The 18160-nt window shown below is 40.2% G+C and overlaps 1 protein-coding gene across 2 annotated transcripts in view; it reads left to right on the plus strand.

Moving 5' to 3' along the window:
- Nucleotides 1-18160, plus strand: part of CDH13 (cadherin 13) — a 442930-nt gene that overhangs the window by 416210 nt on the left and 8560 nt on the right. Inside the window, exons 12-13 of one of the 2 annotated variants that reach the window (XM_038147938.1) lie at nucleotides 8939-9172; nucleotides 10434-10687. In XM_038147938.1, the coding sequence (XP_038003866.1) occupies nucleotides 8939-9172; nucleotides 10434-10672 (473 nt within the window). In that variant the 3' untranslated portion in view covers nucleotides 10673-10687. Of the gene's footprint in view, nucleotides 1-8938; nucleotides 9173-10433; nucleotides 10688-18160 lie in introns of those variants that run through there. The other variant, XM_038147939.1, reaches the window with a different exon arrangement.

Below are 18160 nucleotides of genomic sequence, written 5' to 3' on the forward strand. Positions count from 1 at the left end.
ATGCTAACACACTTTTTCACAGCTGCAGCTGGTTTAGCCCTGGTGATGAATTGTAAAATGCTCTTTTTAAGAGAGTAATTCTACATTTTTGCAAGCACATGACTCAGGGAACATTTGCAGGCCCTGACAGGAGAAAGAAAATATCGCCTTAAGTATAACAGAAATAAATTCTGCTGAGGAGATGATTTACTTATATATTAATATACATATTTTCCTTAGGAAATTTCTGGGGGAAAATGTAGCACTAAACAAATTTCTGTCTTTTGCTTGCTACTGGATTTTTTTTTCAATGCATCTCAAAATCAGGTGCACTGGGAAATGTCATCTCATTATAAAAGTAAAAATATGGGAAATTACCGAGGGGTTACCCAAAGTACAAAGTTGTGTTTTAAAGGTGAAGTCATATTTTGTCACAGAGAATAGATGGAGAAAAGAGATGAGTGTTCTTGACTGTGGGAACCAGCCTGAGTAGTGTGGATTTTGGGGAACACCTTTATGCTACAACTTAGGCCTTGCTCATTTATTCTAAACCCAGAACTTCACTGCTTTTAATTCTCAGGATTTTTTTTTTCCATTCTGGAAAAATGAGAGCAGGGGAAGCTGTGCTGAAGAGCAGAGCAAAGGAATCCTGTTCACTTGGGATTGTGAGGCAGCACCTGATTCCAGCCCCTGTAATTGTGTTTATTTGTGATTGTGCAGCTCTGTCAGTGCAGGAGTTCATCTTCTCCAGCTCTATTGACTCCTGTGAACACAATGACTACAAACCACACGTGTGCACTTAGGACTGTCATGCTAAGGGGTTAATAATGATCTTTTCCTGCCATGAGCAGCCCTGCCACACGTGGGAGTGGGAATAAACAGCAGAACTTAATTAGCTGATATTAACCTTGTGCCCTGCATCACCTCTGCATTCATTACCAGGCAGCCTGGGGAGCAAATTCAACTTAGAGATGGGCTGGGAAGTGGGAGAATTCCCTGCTGGCCTGGATGAATGGCTCTGGCTAAAGCAGCCAAGGAAGTTTTAGGGTTGATCTCAACAGGTTGGGCTCTGCCTTGTCCCTGCAGGGACAGCTGGGACTGCCAGTCCCTGGGAAGTGTTCCCAAATTTGTTTCCAGGCTGTCACTGTTCTAGCACAGCTGGGAGATCCACTTCATCTCTGCAAGCATCAGAGCTAACGTCCAACTTGAAATATTGCACTAGATGAGAAGCCAAATTGTGGTAAAATGATATGAAATGAATACAGAATTACTTCAGGACTCTAAAAGAAGGTTGAGTTAACTTAAAAAGGGGGAAAAAATCAGATTGAACGTAACTATCTGCAGCTCTTTAGAGCAGCGTTGTCCACAGACTGCAGACCTCTCTCTTCAGGTTAATAAGTGGAGCCTGTCTAATACCGGGGAATGTGCCTGGGACTTCTCAGTGAGAGGGCAGCCAAAAGCAGGATTAAGAACTGCCAAATAAAATAGGGTAATAAAGTGAAAATTTAGAGGCACTTCCAATAGAGCAAGTAATTTGCTTGGGCTAAATGATTTGTGGTGAAAAGGCAGGAGAGGAAAAAAAGAAACGCTTTAGCAGAAATTCTTTTTTCAGAAGCATTCAGTGGAGGTTTTTATTTCCTTTGGCCTCTCAGCTCATCTCTGAGTCAAATCTGAGATGGCACAGGCATTGAGGAAGTGTGAGCTGCCACAGGCTTTCCTTCCCTTTCTTGGGAATACAGACAGTTCAGGTAATGCCCAGGGCACAGCCAGCAGTGGGAATTGGCACCCAGAGCAGCTCCCAGCAGAGCAGGCACTGCGAGATCTGTGATAACCTTTAACAGAATTTATAGTGAATAACTCTAAAATCATATAAAACCTCGTGCCTTAGCCATTGCTGAAGTGCATGAGCCACGTTCTAAAACACAAATACAAATATGATTTAGAGTTCACAGCATTTGCATGCTTGCAGAAAAGGTTCTGTTGCCCCATTGTGTTCCATGCTCACCCCTTTATAAAATGACCTTGCATTCGAGGGCTGTCCTGGGGAAGGAGTGGGGACAGCTGCAAACAAACCCCACAGTGATCCTTTTTCCATCCCCTTTGCTGATGTCAGTGGAGCACCTGTCACCAGTTCCATCTGACTCCTGGTTATTACACTTCAGTGCAGGGAGCAAGTGCCAGGGCATGTTTTTTAAACTGCAAAGTGTTGGATATTTCTGTCACAAGTAAAACCTGGAGCTTTGTGCTTGGTGTTTCTTTGTATAAATCTGTCACATCTTTATCTTTTTTTGGGGATATCACTTTACCAGTAGGACAGGAACAATGAAAGGGGCATAGAAAATGGAGTCACTCCACTGCAGGAAATAAGTTAGCTCTTTATGAGATTCTTTTTGACCTTTATGATATTATTTCTCAGCATTATCAAATTAACTGCAGCTAAAGGTGGTAAAGAATGAATTACGTTATTCCTGATCTCAACAGTTCCTGTGTCTTCCCAAACACGCTTGAAACAATGTGTAACAGCAAATTTGATGGAAAGAGTGTTAATTTGTAGATAATAAATTTTGACCTTTTATGGGGGTGCATTACACTTTAAAAAGGACTTTTTGGAAGAAATGTCCTAATTTTATCAGTACATTTGGTTTCAGCAAAAGGTCAACATAGTGTCTTTAGAATTTGAAAACTTTTTATTAAAGACCTGTGTGACCACAGAGTCTCTGGCCTATTAAAGAAGAAATTAAACACTGGTAGGAAACACCATGCAGCAGAGTTAACACTTTAAAGTGTCATGAACTGTGTTTAATCTGAGAATGAGCTGATAATGGGGCAAAGTCAGGTTTATGCAAACTTGGGCAACATCAGAGCTTTCATTCAATTAACAAAAGTGCCAACAACGGCGATCGCTTTATTTAGCACTCTAATCACTGAACCCAGTGCAGCATCACAGCATTATTGGGAGCTTTTCTGCCAAAAGGAACTTTGCTCTTTCCATGGGAGGAGAAATCATTTGGGCTGGAGAAACCTGTGTGGAACAGAGCTTCCAAATGTGCTGTGCGGTGTCATCCTGCAGATCCCATTGTTCACTGAATTTGGGATGGGGATCACAAAGCAGAACACCTGCACGTGTTTCTCATTCAGCCATGCTAGAAACTCTCCAGGAAAGGTCATTTTTTTCCCTGTATTCTGAGAGTTTGAGTCACAATCTGGAAAAAGTAAGGGAGAAGGAAACCACGGCTGGAGGTGAAGTTAAAAAATACCTGGAAAATGTGTGAAATCTTGAAAAGATAAAATTCGTTTCTCCATTTCCTTTTAGAGGAATGAATAATTTGTCACCAGATTTATCTTATTCATGCAAGAATCTATTTATGAAAGAGCTTGTTTTGTGGAATTAATATCCCATTGTGTAGCCTTTTTCTGTCTCTTTAAAAACAAAATCTTTGGTTATTTTTGGTTGCTTGACCCATAGAAAATCTACCTGCGTTGTCTATTGTTTGTCACCTGGTGACAAATAATGACACACTAATCTTGCTGGTTGGGTTAAATGCAAAGTGAAGTTGGATTCCACTTTTTTGGGGGGTGGTTGGATGCCACCCCAGTGGAGTCCCACCTAAAGCCAGGGAGAAATATTCTCCCAGTGAGTCTGATCCAGTGTGAGCATTCCACCCTCCTTCCCTACCATTCCTGTCACCAGGGAGCTACTGAATTGGGAATGTAAAAATTTCTTTGTATTAAACAACGAGAATAAATGTCATTAAAAGCCATTTGAGTTGTGAGTTCAGGGTTTGCCCTGAGCTACACAGTCAGTTTAAGAAAAAAGCAACTTGGACCTTGCTTCTGTGGCTGTGGCCAGCTGCACTGAGCTGTGGCACTGTCTCACTTTTCCTGAGCAAAAGGAAGAAATGGTGAATCAGGGTCTAGTTCCAACTTTTTCCCGTGGTTCCAAGGAGCCGCTGAGCCCAAGCGATCCTGAATCCCATTTATTGTGCAGGTCTTGGCACTGCTAATCATTAGAAAGAAAACTTATTGTTCTGCCCTCTGTGTGATGAGCAGTAACACACAGCACCCAGAAAAAGCTGGAGTAACACAGAGATGCGTGGCAGCGTGCAATTAGAACTTTTCCTGACATGTCTCTAACCTGTCTCCTCTCTCCATGATGCACATAATTCAATTACCATAGATTGATTCCACCTCAACCACGCTATTTTTGAAGAAATCAGGTAATTAGTTACCATGGCAACCCAATTAAGCCAGTTTTATACCCCTTATCTTAATTGCTGTATTAATTGAGAAGAGAAAATAAATTGAAGACTCATCCTTTTCTTGCCATTTGAAATTTCAGTAAAATATGAATTGCACCCAAAATATTGTTTTAATTTGTCATCATGGGCTCATGATTCGAAAAAGAAATGAGAATGTTGAAAACAGTATTTAAGACAGATGGCATATGTCAGTAGCAATTGGATATGCTGAAAGAGCTGTGCTGTTCTGAAATGTAATTACTCAAAAACAGGAGCTGCATTTATTATTTGAGGGGATGAATGAAGGGTTGTAACTTTGGAAGAAGCCAACAGCATTATGGATGTCCTGCTATTTTGTAACATGCAGATATTTTTATTTTATATATTTTCTATACATATATATATATGTATGATCCATATAATATCCATTTTTAGATTATATATCAATATATAATATATTTTTAATATATTTTATATAAATATATTACATATTTACTATGTTATTATATATTGCATATATTATCTATAGATATATACTACATGTTGATTTATGTATTTTATATATTTACTATCTTATTACATAGTTATTATATTATTATATTACAAATATTATATTATTTATTACAATTTTATATTATATATTATATATTATATATTATATATTATATATTATATATTATATATTATATATTATTATAGTTACATTATAATATTATTATAGTATATACTACATATTTATTTACATATTCTATATAGTTACTATGTTATCTTATAGTTATTGTATTATATTATTATAGTTATAATATTATTATATTATTATATAGAGATATATACTACATATTTATTTATATATTTTTATATATTTACTATACTATTACAATTTTATATTATATTTACTTATATGCATTATACTTATATTTATTTTATAGTCTTATATAATATATTTAATCTATTTTAATATATTTGCTCTATATAATACATTTTAATGTAAATTTATATAAATAATATATAATTTTTATTTTATATCTTTTATATTTCACTTCATATATTTTATATATTTATTTTTTATATTTTACAAAGCATCTATATATTAATACAGACAGAAAATGCACAGGAAATTTGAATTCATGTGGAATTAGGGACAAAAAGTCAACCCAGGGCTTTGAGGAGAGCAGTTGTGGGAGCAGCAGACCCGGATTCTGGCATCCTCCCCCTGTGCTGGTAGCATTTGCTTTGGCTGAGCCACAACTGGAGCTCCCCTGAGCCCGGGGTGCAGGAACGGGGCTGTCTGCAGGGATCCCTGCCTGCAGGAGGGCTCTGCTGCCACAGCACCCAGCACACACACATTTTCTGAGCACAAAAACAGCATATGGAGGAGGGAAAAAAAACCCAGTGTGAGGGATGAGACAGAAATTTGTGTTTAGATTCTCAGAGCAGTATCATTAGAAAGCATGAGAAGCACTGCTCTTGTTTGAGGAGTGTGTAAGTCGTGTGACTTTAATAATTCTGATATTTTTCTGTGCAGCTTTTCAATAAGATTCAAGCATTAAGAGTATACCAAGCATCTTTTTCTATAACATTTGTTTTCAAACTAATTTTTTTTTCAACTGGAGGTAGCAACATGGTCATTTACGCTGGTAGCACTAAAATCCAATTTCAAATCCACATTTCCTGGTAACAGCCCCTTGCACTGGAGACTCAGTTCACCACCAAGTTTCCACTTTGTTTCACTATGAAATTCTCCATCCTTCAGCCTCTGTTTCAGCAGCTTTGACACAAACCAGGGATGCTGTTTCACTCCTGTGATTGCCACAGATGTGGCACTTGTGGGAGTTTGGAATTCTCTCCGTCCCCAAGGGCTCTAAGGGCACGCAGATATTTAAAGTGCTCATCCTCAGGAGGGATGGCCAGTTCTGGTCAGTGGCAAATGGGATCAGAGCCCGTTGGAAAAGCTTCTCCCCAGGATTGTTGGACCCTTTAGGTCTTGCTCTGCTCATTAATTCTGCTCTCAGCCACAAGGTTTGACGATGCAAATTAACAGTTTTACTTCGGAATTAAAATATTCTATGGGTAACTTTCCTTTCAAAATCAAAGGCGTCTGGAGATCATGGGATTTTGAATTATTTCAACAGCATAATACCATCAAATTTATGAAAGTCATATATTCCCAGTGGATGAGTTGTGACCATTTTTGCTTGATTCATTCCGTGTTACATTTTTATGACGTGTGTTAACAAGCTCCAGTTTATGACCCTGACATTTGCTTGCTTTTCTTTTGGAGGTCTTCATAAATCAACGAAAGATTTTTGTTTAAATCATTATAAATAAACCAAGCAGAGAATAAGTCATTGAAATGGACAGAAGCAATTTCCTTTCACTCTTTTTTTTTTTTTGGTTTTTTTTGTGTGTAATATTTGCCCAGCCCCTGAACCATACAAAGAGTGAAACGTTTGCACAGCGGGGAGAACACAGCCATATCTGTGTGTGACAAAATAGCAGGACATCCATAAAGCTGTTGGCTTCTTCATTTCAAAAGGCAGATTTTAATATTACTGACTTCAGAGAAAGATAAGAAGGGCAGTGCACAAGACATTATCAGCCCAGTGTGGAAATAATGCATTGAAAATTAAAGACAGCAGTTTAATTAAGAGCATGAAAGGCTGGCTTTTATGATCATATTTCAAATACTAGAATGTCTTTTCATCCATTCTGCCGTATGACTTTACTTAATAATATATCAAGAACAAAAAAAGTATGGGAGTCTTTCTGTAAATTCAATTAGTCCAATAAAAAGTGAAAAATAGTTTCTTTTTCATTAAAAAGAACTCAAGCCTAACCCTTCTGATGACAAAGTGTGAGATGAGAAGGGAGGGCAGGGCTGGAGAAGGATGAACACTGTGCCTTTGTGATGCATTTCTGCTCGCAGGAAACAGATGAAGTGTCACCATTAGTAACATTTGTTATTGGAAGGACTAATTGCACTCTGCTGCAGGCAGCAGTTTATCAGATCCAGACCGCGGGGTACTCGCTTCTGCCTCGGGATGCTCTCCCAGCGCAGCAATAATTCAGTTTATCACAACGTGCTGTGGATAAGTTTCCTTTCAAAAGCCCAGGTTGCTGGGCTGCTGTGGGCAGGGGGTTGCGCTGAGGGGTCCCTCTTGCAGGGCTGAGCTGTAAATGCTGTGCCACCTTGTCCTGGGGCTGCACAGGTTAATGCAGCCCCTGAATCCATCCTGGGAAGGGTTATGGTGGAACCCTGGCTACTGAGAAGTTTAGACTTCCTGTACTGACAGACACTGACCCCCAAGAGAGCACTGATTCGACTTGAAGGCATAAAGAAAGCTTACAAAATTAAATAATTGAACTATTATGAGTGTAATTTGAATAGAAGTGTGTAATATCACATAGTAGAAAACTTAAAGTTTTAGAAAATAGTAAGAGATATAAAACAAAATAGAAGTTTTAAAGCAGAGACTAGTCCTTCTTTACCTTCTTCTTCACCTTCTTCCTCACAGGTTTAAATAAAAAATCCACATTATGAGTCAAAGCAGTTAGTTATTAGGTTAAAAATAAAAATAATTCGGGTGTCATTTCTTAATTAAACAGTTTATCCTTAAAAAACCTTATAAAGAAAGAGATGCAACTCCATTTTTACTTGGTCACTAGAGTGCTGTAGAACTCACGACTTGTAAGACTGTTCCTGCTCAGGGCTCACACTTCCCTGGGCTAAACCAGAAAAAAAAAAAAGAAAATAAAAAAAGGAATAAACAACCCACGAGTGCAGCATTTCAGATGAGACCTCGCTGAGTGCCAGGCACAATAAAGGACAAAATGTGCACTCAGCAAACTTGGAGGTGATTTTCCCAGGGTGCCAAAGGGAGCTGCAAGGAGCTGCTGCGCTGCAGGCAGCGTGTGACGCTCAGCCGTGCACCCCTCCGCAGCCGCTGGGAGTTATCACCACTTGTCAGCTCCTGGGTCAGCCCTGGCAATGAGGCGCTGGTCTCTGCAGGTAGACTCTGCCTTCCCAGCTCCCCCAGTGCCACCAGGGCTGGTTTGTCACTCACAGCCAGGCACTGAGCCTTGTAGCGGTGAATGAACAACACCCTCACCTCTGCAGCTGGCTCTCAGGTCGGGGCTGAGGCAGGCTGGCAAATCACTCTGGAAGGTCTGAAAGCACAGGGTAAATAACCCAGCTCATTTCCCAGAGCTGCCTCTGACAGGTTTCAGTGCTGCTGACAGAACTGCACGTGGCCCTCAGCGCTGACAGGAATGATCTGGTCCTGTTCTGCTTCTGGGCACCCACCTCAGAACCCGATTCCTCCCTCCTTTTCCTCTCACTTGTCTTATTCTTCAGCCTTTTAATACTGTGCCATCTATCTGGGGGATGGTTCCCAGTATGTTTCTCTCAGTATGTGCTGATGAACAGATTCTGTTCCAGATATCTATTCATGTCCTACTCTCATTTTAACTTCAAAATATTCCTCTCCCAGAGGTTTCCTTAGAATAATTTCCCGTACTGTAGAGAATCAGACAGGCTTCATTCTGAAAATCAGCAATGAATTTACAAGAGTGACTCGTCAGGTTTTTTTAAGCAATAATTTCCATATAAAAGAGGTAAGAACAATAAAAAATTATTTCCCTTTGCAAGCCTGCAGGTGCAAATAGGAGCAAGAGTTTATGGAAATGCGATTTAATGAACAGATATTTGTTTTTTCCTATAGGTAACCCTCCTGCTACGGGTACAGGAACTTTGCACATCACCTTGGAGGATGTCAATGACAACGTCCCATCCCTTTATCCAACACTGGCAAAAGTTTGTGACGATGCAAAAGATCTCAGGGTAGTGGTTCTAGGAGCATCAGACAAAGACCTTCATCCCAACACAGATCCATTCAAATTTGAGCTCAGCAAGCAATCCGGCCCAGAGAAGTTGTGGAGAATCAACAGGCTTAACAGTAAGGCTGTAACTTGGATTTTTGTGTATTTATTCTTCTCACTTCTCCACCCCAGGGTTCTCCCCCTGCACTGGGGGAGTTTAGGAGGGGTTTTGCATGAAAGTTCTGTAGGATGGACCTCCCTAAAGCTGCTGCTTTACCCTGTGCTGGGGCTGCTGGACCAGCTGCCTGTGGGACCCCAGCTCTGAAAGCTGACACTCCTTCTCTTCTTGTGTTGGCTGAGCTTTCTTCTCTCAGTTTTGCATTAATCAGTGGCCACTAATGCCTGATGATTTTGTTGATTGCTGTATCTCATGGCACACAATTGTTTTGTACAAGGTGCACAGGGCTTTGCTGTAGGACAGCGTGGAAGTTTTGTATGGGCTTTAGCAATGTAATTGGAAAACTTCCTAATTTTAAGTATTTAATCTCTTCACAAATAAAATATCCCAATGCACTGGGACCTTGCACTATGGGTAAGAGGATCATGAGACTGCAGAAGGTTTGTGTGTCAAATTGCGGGCACCAAGTACAACATTTCTTCATAAAGTAGCTTATTCCTGTTTCTCTTCTGGAATGTATTATTTTTCTCTGCCACTCTCCAATCTTGTAGTTCATGTCCTAGCCTTATAAAAATGTAGAGATGGCTGTGATGGCTGTACCTGGCTGGAGGACAAAGGGGAGGAGCTGTTTTCTTGGCTATTGTCCAAACACCAAACCCTCCCCTCTGAAAGAATTATCACGCCCACCTGGGTGCCAAGAGCTGCTGAGGCCCTCAGCTCCCCAGGAGGAGCAGATCTGTGGGTTTGGAAGGGGCTTTACCTCCCTTCCCTGCCCTCCCAGGGAAATTGTGGAAGTGGTTCAGCAGCTTTGCCTGTACTTCCCAGCAAGGAGTGTTATTTTTTCCTTTGGCAAGTAAATTTATTATCTCTTCTTGTCATTTTGGGGGTGACATGCCCCCAAATGCATTCATTAGTATATTAGCTTTCACAGGCAACTTCTGCCAATAATTTACAGACCAAATAACATATTTAAACAAAAGGGGGTCTTGCAAGTCTTTCTTTTGGTGGGGTTTGGGATAAGTTTGTAATTAGATTTCAGCCCATGAAAGAATTTCAGTACTGTCTTTTCCCTCCAATTCAATTATTTTGTTATTTTTCTTAGAGTATTCTTATTTTCTTCCTGATTTCCACGACTGACCGGTATTTCTGATGTTGCTTGCAGACTCCTTCACCCTCCCAAGCAACCAACATTTGGTTAATTATCCCCTCATCCTTTGCAGATACCCATGCCCAGGTCATCCTGCTTCAGAACCTGAAAAAGGCCAATTACAACATCCCCATCTCAGTGACAGATTCTGGAAAACCTCCTCTGACCAACACCACAGAACTGAGGTTACAAGTGTGTACCTGCAAGAAATCCAAAATGGACTGCAGTGCAACTGATGCTCTCCACATCAGCCTGACCCTAATCCTCCTTTCACTCCTCAGTTTATTTTGTAAGTCTTTTGCTGAGCTCTAAGTAACGAAGTGTTGTTTTTCTGCTCATTGGCACTCCGCGTCTGAAAACCCTCCAAGGGAGGAGTTAAATTCACAATTTGATATCATAATGTTGAATTTTGGGTTCTTTTCCCATGAGGGAATAGCTGTGAGAAAGGTGGGGGAAGGGGGCTTTTTCATAGTCAAAGAAAAAAATAGCAATGGATGCCTGATAGTCAAATTAAGAAATGGAAACAATAATTTTAAGGGGAATCAAAGGGAATCAGAGCTAACATATGATAAACTGAGAAGTACCAGCTGTAGCAGCAGATTTGTGCAACGCTTGCTTTCATCTCTCCCCACTTGAATTCAATTCAAACCCACAAAGAGGAGATTAAAGGTGCTCCTGTAACAATGGCTGTTCTGGGTCACCAGGAAAACGAGGCCTGTCTGCTTCAATCTGTTCCTCCACATGAAATGTGCAGGTGACTGGAACATGAGGAACTTATTTGAGATTCTGGGCTTAGAACCACCCAGAGCTGATAATCAAATGGCCAGGCTGGCTTGCAGGGCAGAGAAAACTGACAGGGAAAAGGAATTTCTGCTGTTTCTGAGAAAGGAATTTTGTAAATCTCATTTCGAAAGCTAACTTGAATTGGAAGTGGGAAAAAAAAAAATCCAAGAATGACTCAAAAGTAGGAATTCAAAGCCATGGAATCCACAATTTAAACAGGGTGTGTCCCTTGCTAGTCCTGTGACAGCTGCCAGCAAAACTTTTGATGCAGTGTTAGTTCTGAACTCCTGTCTGCTTCACAGGAATAGCTGTATCCTACAACTATGGCAGTAAATCTGGTATTTAAGGTCTGTTACCTTCATCTTATATTAACAGAATACATTGCATGGTGACTTAAAACCTGAGCCATGGCAAAAGGCCTTGGATTGTCCACGAGAGTAAATGTGCCACGAGGCAGGGCAGAGGTCAAGGCAGAGATCCTTTCCACACCTCTCACATCCTGTCCCTGTTTTCTTCTCCTTTGATCCCAAAAGCTTGGCATGAAGGTCGTTGTGAGCTGGTACCAGCTCATGTTTGTGATGCTCTTTGAAGATGAAAAGGACTATATAAATGCTAAGTGCAAACTCCTGTTCTTAGCCTCAGTCAGTGACATCTAAAGTGTCTGCTTTGTCTCTGGTTCAGCTGGGCTGGGTTCAGTCTCCTGGAACCAAATGCAAACTGCAGCTGTTAGGAGTAATATGTTAAAAATATTTGACAGGGTGTGACACCATTGCAGCAGTGATATAAATATGCAGCCCATTGATTCAAATATATTCTTGTTGCCACTTCATAAATGATGCTGCTGCTACACTAGGCATGACTTTCACCACTGGAATTGCTTTCTTATCTGATGCGATTTGCACCTGAGCTTTATTTACATTAATTCATCTGCTCAGAATACAACGAGGTAAAGAAAAGCTTTTTTACTTTGGAAAGTTGCCATTTTCATGTTGATTCTTTACAGCCCCCACCAAGAAGCCTGATCATTATCCTTAGGTTGAATTATAAAACTAGTTTTAAGTATTGGAAAGCACTTTTTGAGTTGCTCTTCTTGGCTACAGGTCTTGTCCAGCTCATCTGTGGGTGGAATATACCCCAAGGGCATCCCAAGGGTATTCCATGCTGTCATTCCACCTCTGGAACTGTTCCCAACCATCTCTATGCAAAGCCAGCAAGCACCACAACTCCCCTGAGCATTTTCCTCAGGTGTGAACTGCACAGAGACAGAAAGGAATGAGGCTGGCAGCCAGTTAAAATAATGTGGTTCTGTGTTTGAACCTCTCTGAAATGCGCTGCTATCACCCTGTTCCCAACTCATTTCCACACACAGATTTTTTTATAACTGTGATTAGCTCCATTGCAATGTTTTGTATAGTCCAAATATTTATCAGAGTAATCAAAGATTATGATGCCATAAAAACAAAGAGAACTTTAGTGCTTATTGAACAGATGAAACGTCCCATTTCTAGCGGCAAGTTATGGGTTTAATTTTAGCAAAAGCCCTTACGTGGCTGACTTTGCTCCCAGTGTTTGTATTTTACGAGGCTGTGGTTCCTGGGAGGTAAATCCTTCAGTCAAATGAACTTTGTAACTCATGCCAAAGTATTTCTTTTTGTATTTGACATCTGGTGTGAGGATAGATAGCCCTCTGAAAGAGCTGCTCGTGGTGAAAGAGCCCTGCATGAATATCTTTCTGTAGAAAACATCTTGGTATTATCATTTAAATGGTGCAATTATTAGCTATACTTAGAATATGTGCCTCCTTCCTAAATCATGAAAGAAGTCAGATGTGGCAGATTTCTGAAGTGTCTGAGCACACAAGTGAAGAGCCTGATTAAAACTGAAATGGATGCAAAACCCAGCAGTTCCTCCCATTCTGGAGACATCCTACTGTGCTCACTACATTGAGGGATAATGGGATACAGACTGCACAGTTGCCCAGAAGCCCCTGGGAAGGCAGATATAGCTGGAACAAGAAAAAATTAGGAGTTCCTGGCAGCCAGAAATAGAAAATATGAGATGCCAAAATATATGGGCAGACTTGCACAACAAAACAATGAGGTGGGATTAAAAGATGGTGAACACAAAGTTGATTGGGAGAAGGATCATCTTTGTATGTTTTGTGTTTAACCTAATTTTACTCAGGTCAAGCTGGAATGGTGGAGAGTGGACAGGCAGAGGAGTTTCCAAAGCTGCAATAGGTAATGGTGACAAATATTGGAAAGAATATTGTCACTTGTCATTAAAGCAGACCCTGTGTTTAAGATGAGACTTCATGTGGTGGCATTTTGTCCTCTGTCAGCTTTGCCTTGCCATTACTGGAGACAAGACAGGACCAAAGGTTCAGACAGAATTCAGATTTTAGTAGTTCAGATTGAAGGGGGGGAAAAAAAAACATGAAATAAACATCCTGGGTTCCTGGTCAGCAATAGGAGCTGCAGCAATCAGTTTCTGGAGGAAGAGAGTCAGTGGGGAAAGAGAAAATCTGTCAGGAGCATGTCTGGTGCTGCTCTGAGATTGTCCCCGAGTGCTGCAGTGCTTCCAAGTGACATGGCTAAACCAGCTCTGCTCAGAATTCAGGTACAAAAGGGATCCTCACCACCACCAGAATTACAAACAGGTTCCCCCTGGAAGGCTCCTCAAGGTTTTCAGTGACAGAGCAGCTACAACATCCCACAAGGATGAGGGATGGCCAAGCAAAGCAAGCCAAAACCAAATTTGTGCCTATTGCCATAACAAAGTCAGCAACAAAATCTGCCCCAGGCCCTGTGGGATGCTGAGAAAGAACCAGCCTGGCTGGCAGAACTAAGCTTTAGATCTATTACAAATTATTTATATTATTATTAGTATTTAAAGGAGTATTTGAATTCTGGGCTTTTGATTTTATAATAACTATTTCACTTAATTGCATAATCATAGAATGGTAATTGCATTTCATATCTTCTTTTATATTCTACCAACATAAAAGACCACGTTAGATTCAAATGTGTGGAATGAAGGGAATAAAAGGCACAATAGTCGTGTCACTAATATTTTACCTAAATTTCCTTGTTGCAAAAAGACTGGGATTCGAACATTTCATGTTGAAAAAAACCCAATTTTTCATCTTTTTTGACTATCAACCATGAATAAGAAGCTTTTTTTTGTTCACCTGGCCAGTGGACTACAAAGCTGCAAGTTGACTTGAGCTAAGTGAAGAGTTCCATTATTCTGAACAGAAAATGAGGTGCCAGACAAGGGGGGAACTGCCTCCTTAAAGAAATTAAACAAGCTGGAGGTCTCTACATAGCAATTAATTTGTTAAAGTCAGGCTGAAAGGCCTCAGGTGTGCTTGAAAAACAGAGACTGGCACAGATGCCTGTGCTGCAATTGCAAAGAAGACTTAGAGATACCCCTGAATTTGATTTCCTAGTAATTTCCACTAACTTTCCTATTTAGTGCTGGCTGTCCCTCACTATATAGTTTTTTCTGATTTGAGGAATGAAGCTACAGGGCCAATAGAGAAAATGCAGGTGGCTTTTTTTTATCCCTTGAAATTGATGTGTTTATTATTAAACCACTACAAAACAAAACAAAAATTTAAAAAATCTAATTGTATGAAACGGGTTTGAATTTCCATGGAGCTGGACAGGCAGAGTTAATCCAGCAGTGTTATCTCTCACCCAGCTCATTTTTCAAAGCAACAGCAGCCCCTGTATCTCTTGTTTACCCCGTGTTATTCGTGCAGGAACATCAAATGGCTGAAAAGTGAAACAAAGCATTCCTGAATGGCACCAGAACAAGACAAATCCGAGCAGGTTTCAAATGGAGCAGACCTTTAAGGTCTTTCCATTTCCATTCCCTGTGCAGATTTGTTACCTGCACATTCCCACTTTTCAGCCTTTATTTTGAATTTCTTGGCTGAACTTTAAACAGTCAGGTTGGGTTTTTTGCTTCAGGGCTCAGCAGTTGGGTTTTTCCAGTAGAATTTTTGGGTTTTCCCAAGAAAAAAGGTAAAAAGTTCATCCCTGCTCCATCCAGTTCCAGAGGAAGCTCAGAGGAAGGGTTCCCAACAGGTGAATTGGCTAAAACCAGCACTTCTTGTTTGTTTCTTTGTTTTGTTGTTGGGTTTGGTTGTTTTCTTTTTCCATTTGAGGTTGTCTTAGCACCTTTTAATCTTCTACAGCAATTTTCTACTTTTCAGAGCAATTTATTTTTAAATAAGTAAAAAAAAAAAAAAAAAAAAAAAAAAAGAGAGATCAGTTTAATTAAAAAGACTAAAGAAGTCTGCAAGATACATTTTCCCATTTCTGAGAAATCAAATATCCCTATTTTGGCTAGAATTGCAAAAACTATTAAAATTGGAGAGTTCTGCTGTGAAAGGTGCTTTATTGAGGTGGTTGTTTGGATTTTTCAACTTCTCTAATTTGAGTTGCATTCTCGTGCTAGAGCACAACCATGTAGGTACCTAAAATATCACCTAAATTTTGCTCTCCAAGTAATTGGAGATTGCTGATAATTTGTGAGTTCCAGTGATGTAAATCTCACCTCCTAAACCAAACAACAGCAGCAATATCCACCATCACTCACTGCCTTTTTTACAGATGCTTTGGTCCCCATTAAAATTATTGTTTTTGCAGCTAAATATCACTGAAATAGCTGCTTTCTCAAGTGCCTGTATGACAAAACCATCAATTTTATTTGTGCCCTTAAAGATTTGGGTTGATTTCTAAGGAAAGGATGGTTTGAGGGGTCAAGGGGCTGCTTCAATTTGAGCCAGCCTTGATTTGAATCTCACTTTTAACACAGAGCTGTGTCCATTCTTCTGATTTTTCTGCATATTTTTTTCCAGTCCTGCAACATATTGTGCAATTTGGGAGCCCACCTAAAGTTAATGGGGCTTGAAATGGCCCAGAAATCCATATGGATGTCCATAATTGGGGACAGGATGTTTGTTCACCAGACAAGACAAATAGAAATGCCCCCAAATTACACATCAGCATATTGAAATGTGCTTAATAACGTCACATTGGATTGAGTCAATTAGGTGGGAAATGGCATTTTACACACATTTGAAACCGTCCAAACACGTTGCAGGAGTGCAGAGGTGAGGAAACAGGGCCGTTTGGAAGACGTGTGTTCGGAATGCAGAAGGCAGCGACGTTAGCAGCAAATGCAGCTCCTTCCCCAAGAGCTGCAATATTACTGCTGATGGTCATTCTGGAGGCATGGAATGGGCATTCAAAGAGATGGGTTTGATAGCCCATTTAGTGTTGGGAGCTCAAGTGAACGCTTTTGTGTTTTCATTTCCTCAACGGTACTCCGCAGTAATTGTTGGTACATAATATTTTGTATTTCTTCTCTGAACAACTTCTTAAAGCCACATAAATATTGAATTTCAGATAGGTATCATCAGGATTGCTCTGGAGTGGCCCATGATTAAAAACTGGCACTGAATGCACGACCAGTTGAAATATTTTTTCTGCCATTAATGGTCACTGCACACCATGGGATGTTTGTTTCTTTTCACCATGTTTGTCCTTGGATATTTTCCTTATTTCTGTTTTTCCCTATCCCTTTCCTATTTTTCCCTTTATAACATCCAGATAACTCATGTAAACAGCTTTCTATTCAGATTTGGGCAGGACAGTAAAGATTAGGAGGAGATTTGTGGTGCCTGAAGGTTTGATGATGTTGCCTTTGCTTCTGTAATACCCAGTGGATGCTTACAAAGCCCTTTAAAGTGACAATAATGTTTGGAGTATCTTAGATGAGGTCTTAAAGCCTCACTTTATCAATATAATTAATTGGGATAGGTCATTAGTTTCTGCTTAGGTAAGTGCCACATTTAGGAGCAGTTCTTCAAAAGATTTGAAATGAGCAGGTTGATACCAACACCTGGCCAATTTTCTAGTTTGGTTTTTCCTTTTCTGAGCCTCCTAAGCATAATTCTTCACTCTAGTTTTCATTCTTACTCAACAAGAATTTCTTCAGATGATTAATTTAGGATTTCAAGCTGGGTTTAGTCTGTACCTACAGATCTGAATGTGTCTGGATTGTTCATGTTCTGCTTATTTAAAGCTGGTGGTAACCTGTGCTGTGCTGCTGTGGGAGATGAGATCTGACTGCCTGAGCAGCTTCCAGCCCTTTAAAAGGTTGGCTCCCTGCTACAGTTGATGCATTTCATTTTCAGCATCCCTATGAAAAAATCAAAAGACTTGTTCAGCGCTGCTATTTCAAAACTGTACTTATTCATTTCACTTGTTGAATATTTTCAACCATTCCATTCCATTTATCAGATTAGAGCAGGGGAAAATATCCATGCAGGCTGCAGGCAGCCACCTCTGCAATTGTTTGGTTTTGACAGAACTGAAAAATGAAGGAAGCATTTATTCCCTATTGCTTAAATGAAGGCAACACTGCTTTGACAAAGTATCCAACTGAAATTCACATCAATTTTAAAAAAATCATAATGGAGTACATCTTGGCTGTTCTACCCTAAAACTCCCCCTCTCCCAGTGAGATTCTTCACATCCCTGGAGAACAGGAATTGTATTAGGAGATTTTTTTTATTTGAGATTCTTCATATCCCTGGAGAAGAGGAATTGCATTAGAAGATGGTTTTTTATTTGATAAACCTAGGGAAGCACACGGCTCTGAATTTCTAAGCAAGGAGAGTCAGAGTTTTGCTTCATCTGAGCAACTTTTCTTTCAGAAAATGTCTATTTTATTCACTTAGGAGCAGCTCATTACACAGGGAGTGTGTGTGAGTACCTGACAGGGAAGAGGGGAGGCACAGACAAGGATTCAGCAGGGCCCTTGCCAGGGTCAGAAGAGCACTTTGGCTTCCACCAGCCCTGCTTTGGATCTGCCACTGCAGTCTCCTAATGATAAACATAATCAATTGTAACAGTAAATCCTTATAATAAATACAATTATAATAAATCAGCAGTGTGAGAGCCGCTAATGCTGGGTGGTGTCCCACAGGTGACAGGGCCT

This window comes from Motacilla alba, chromosome 11 (genome assembly GCF_015832195.1).
Source record: "Motacilla alba alba isolate MOTALB_02 chromosome 11, Motacilla_alba_V1.0_pri, whole genome shotgun sequence".
Taxonomy (NCBI): domain Eukaryota; kingdom Metazoa; phylum Chordata; class Aves; order Passeriformes; family Motacillidae; genus Motacilla; species Motacilla alba.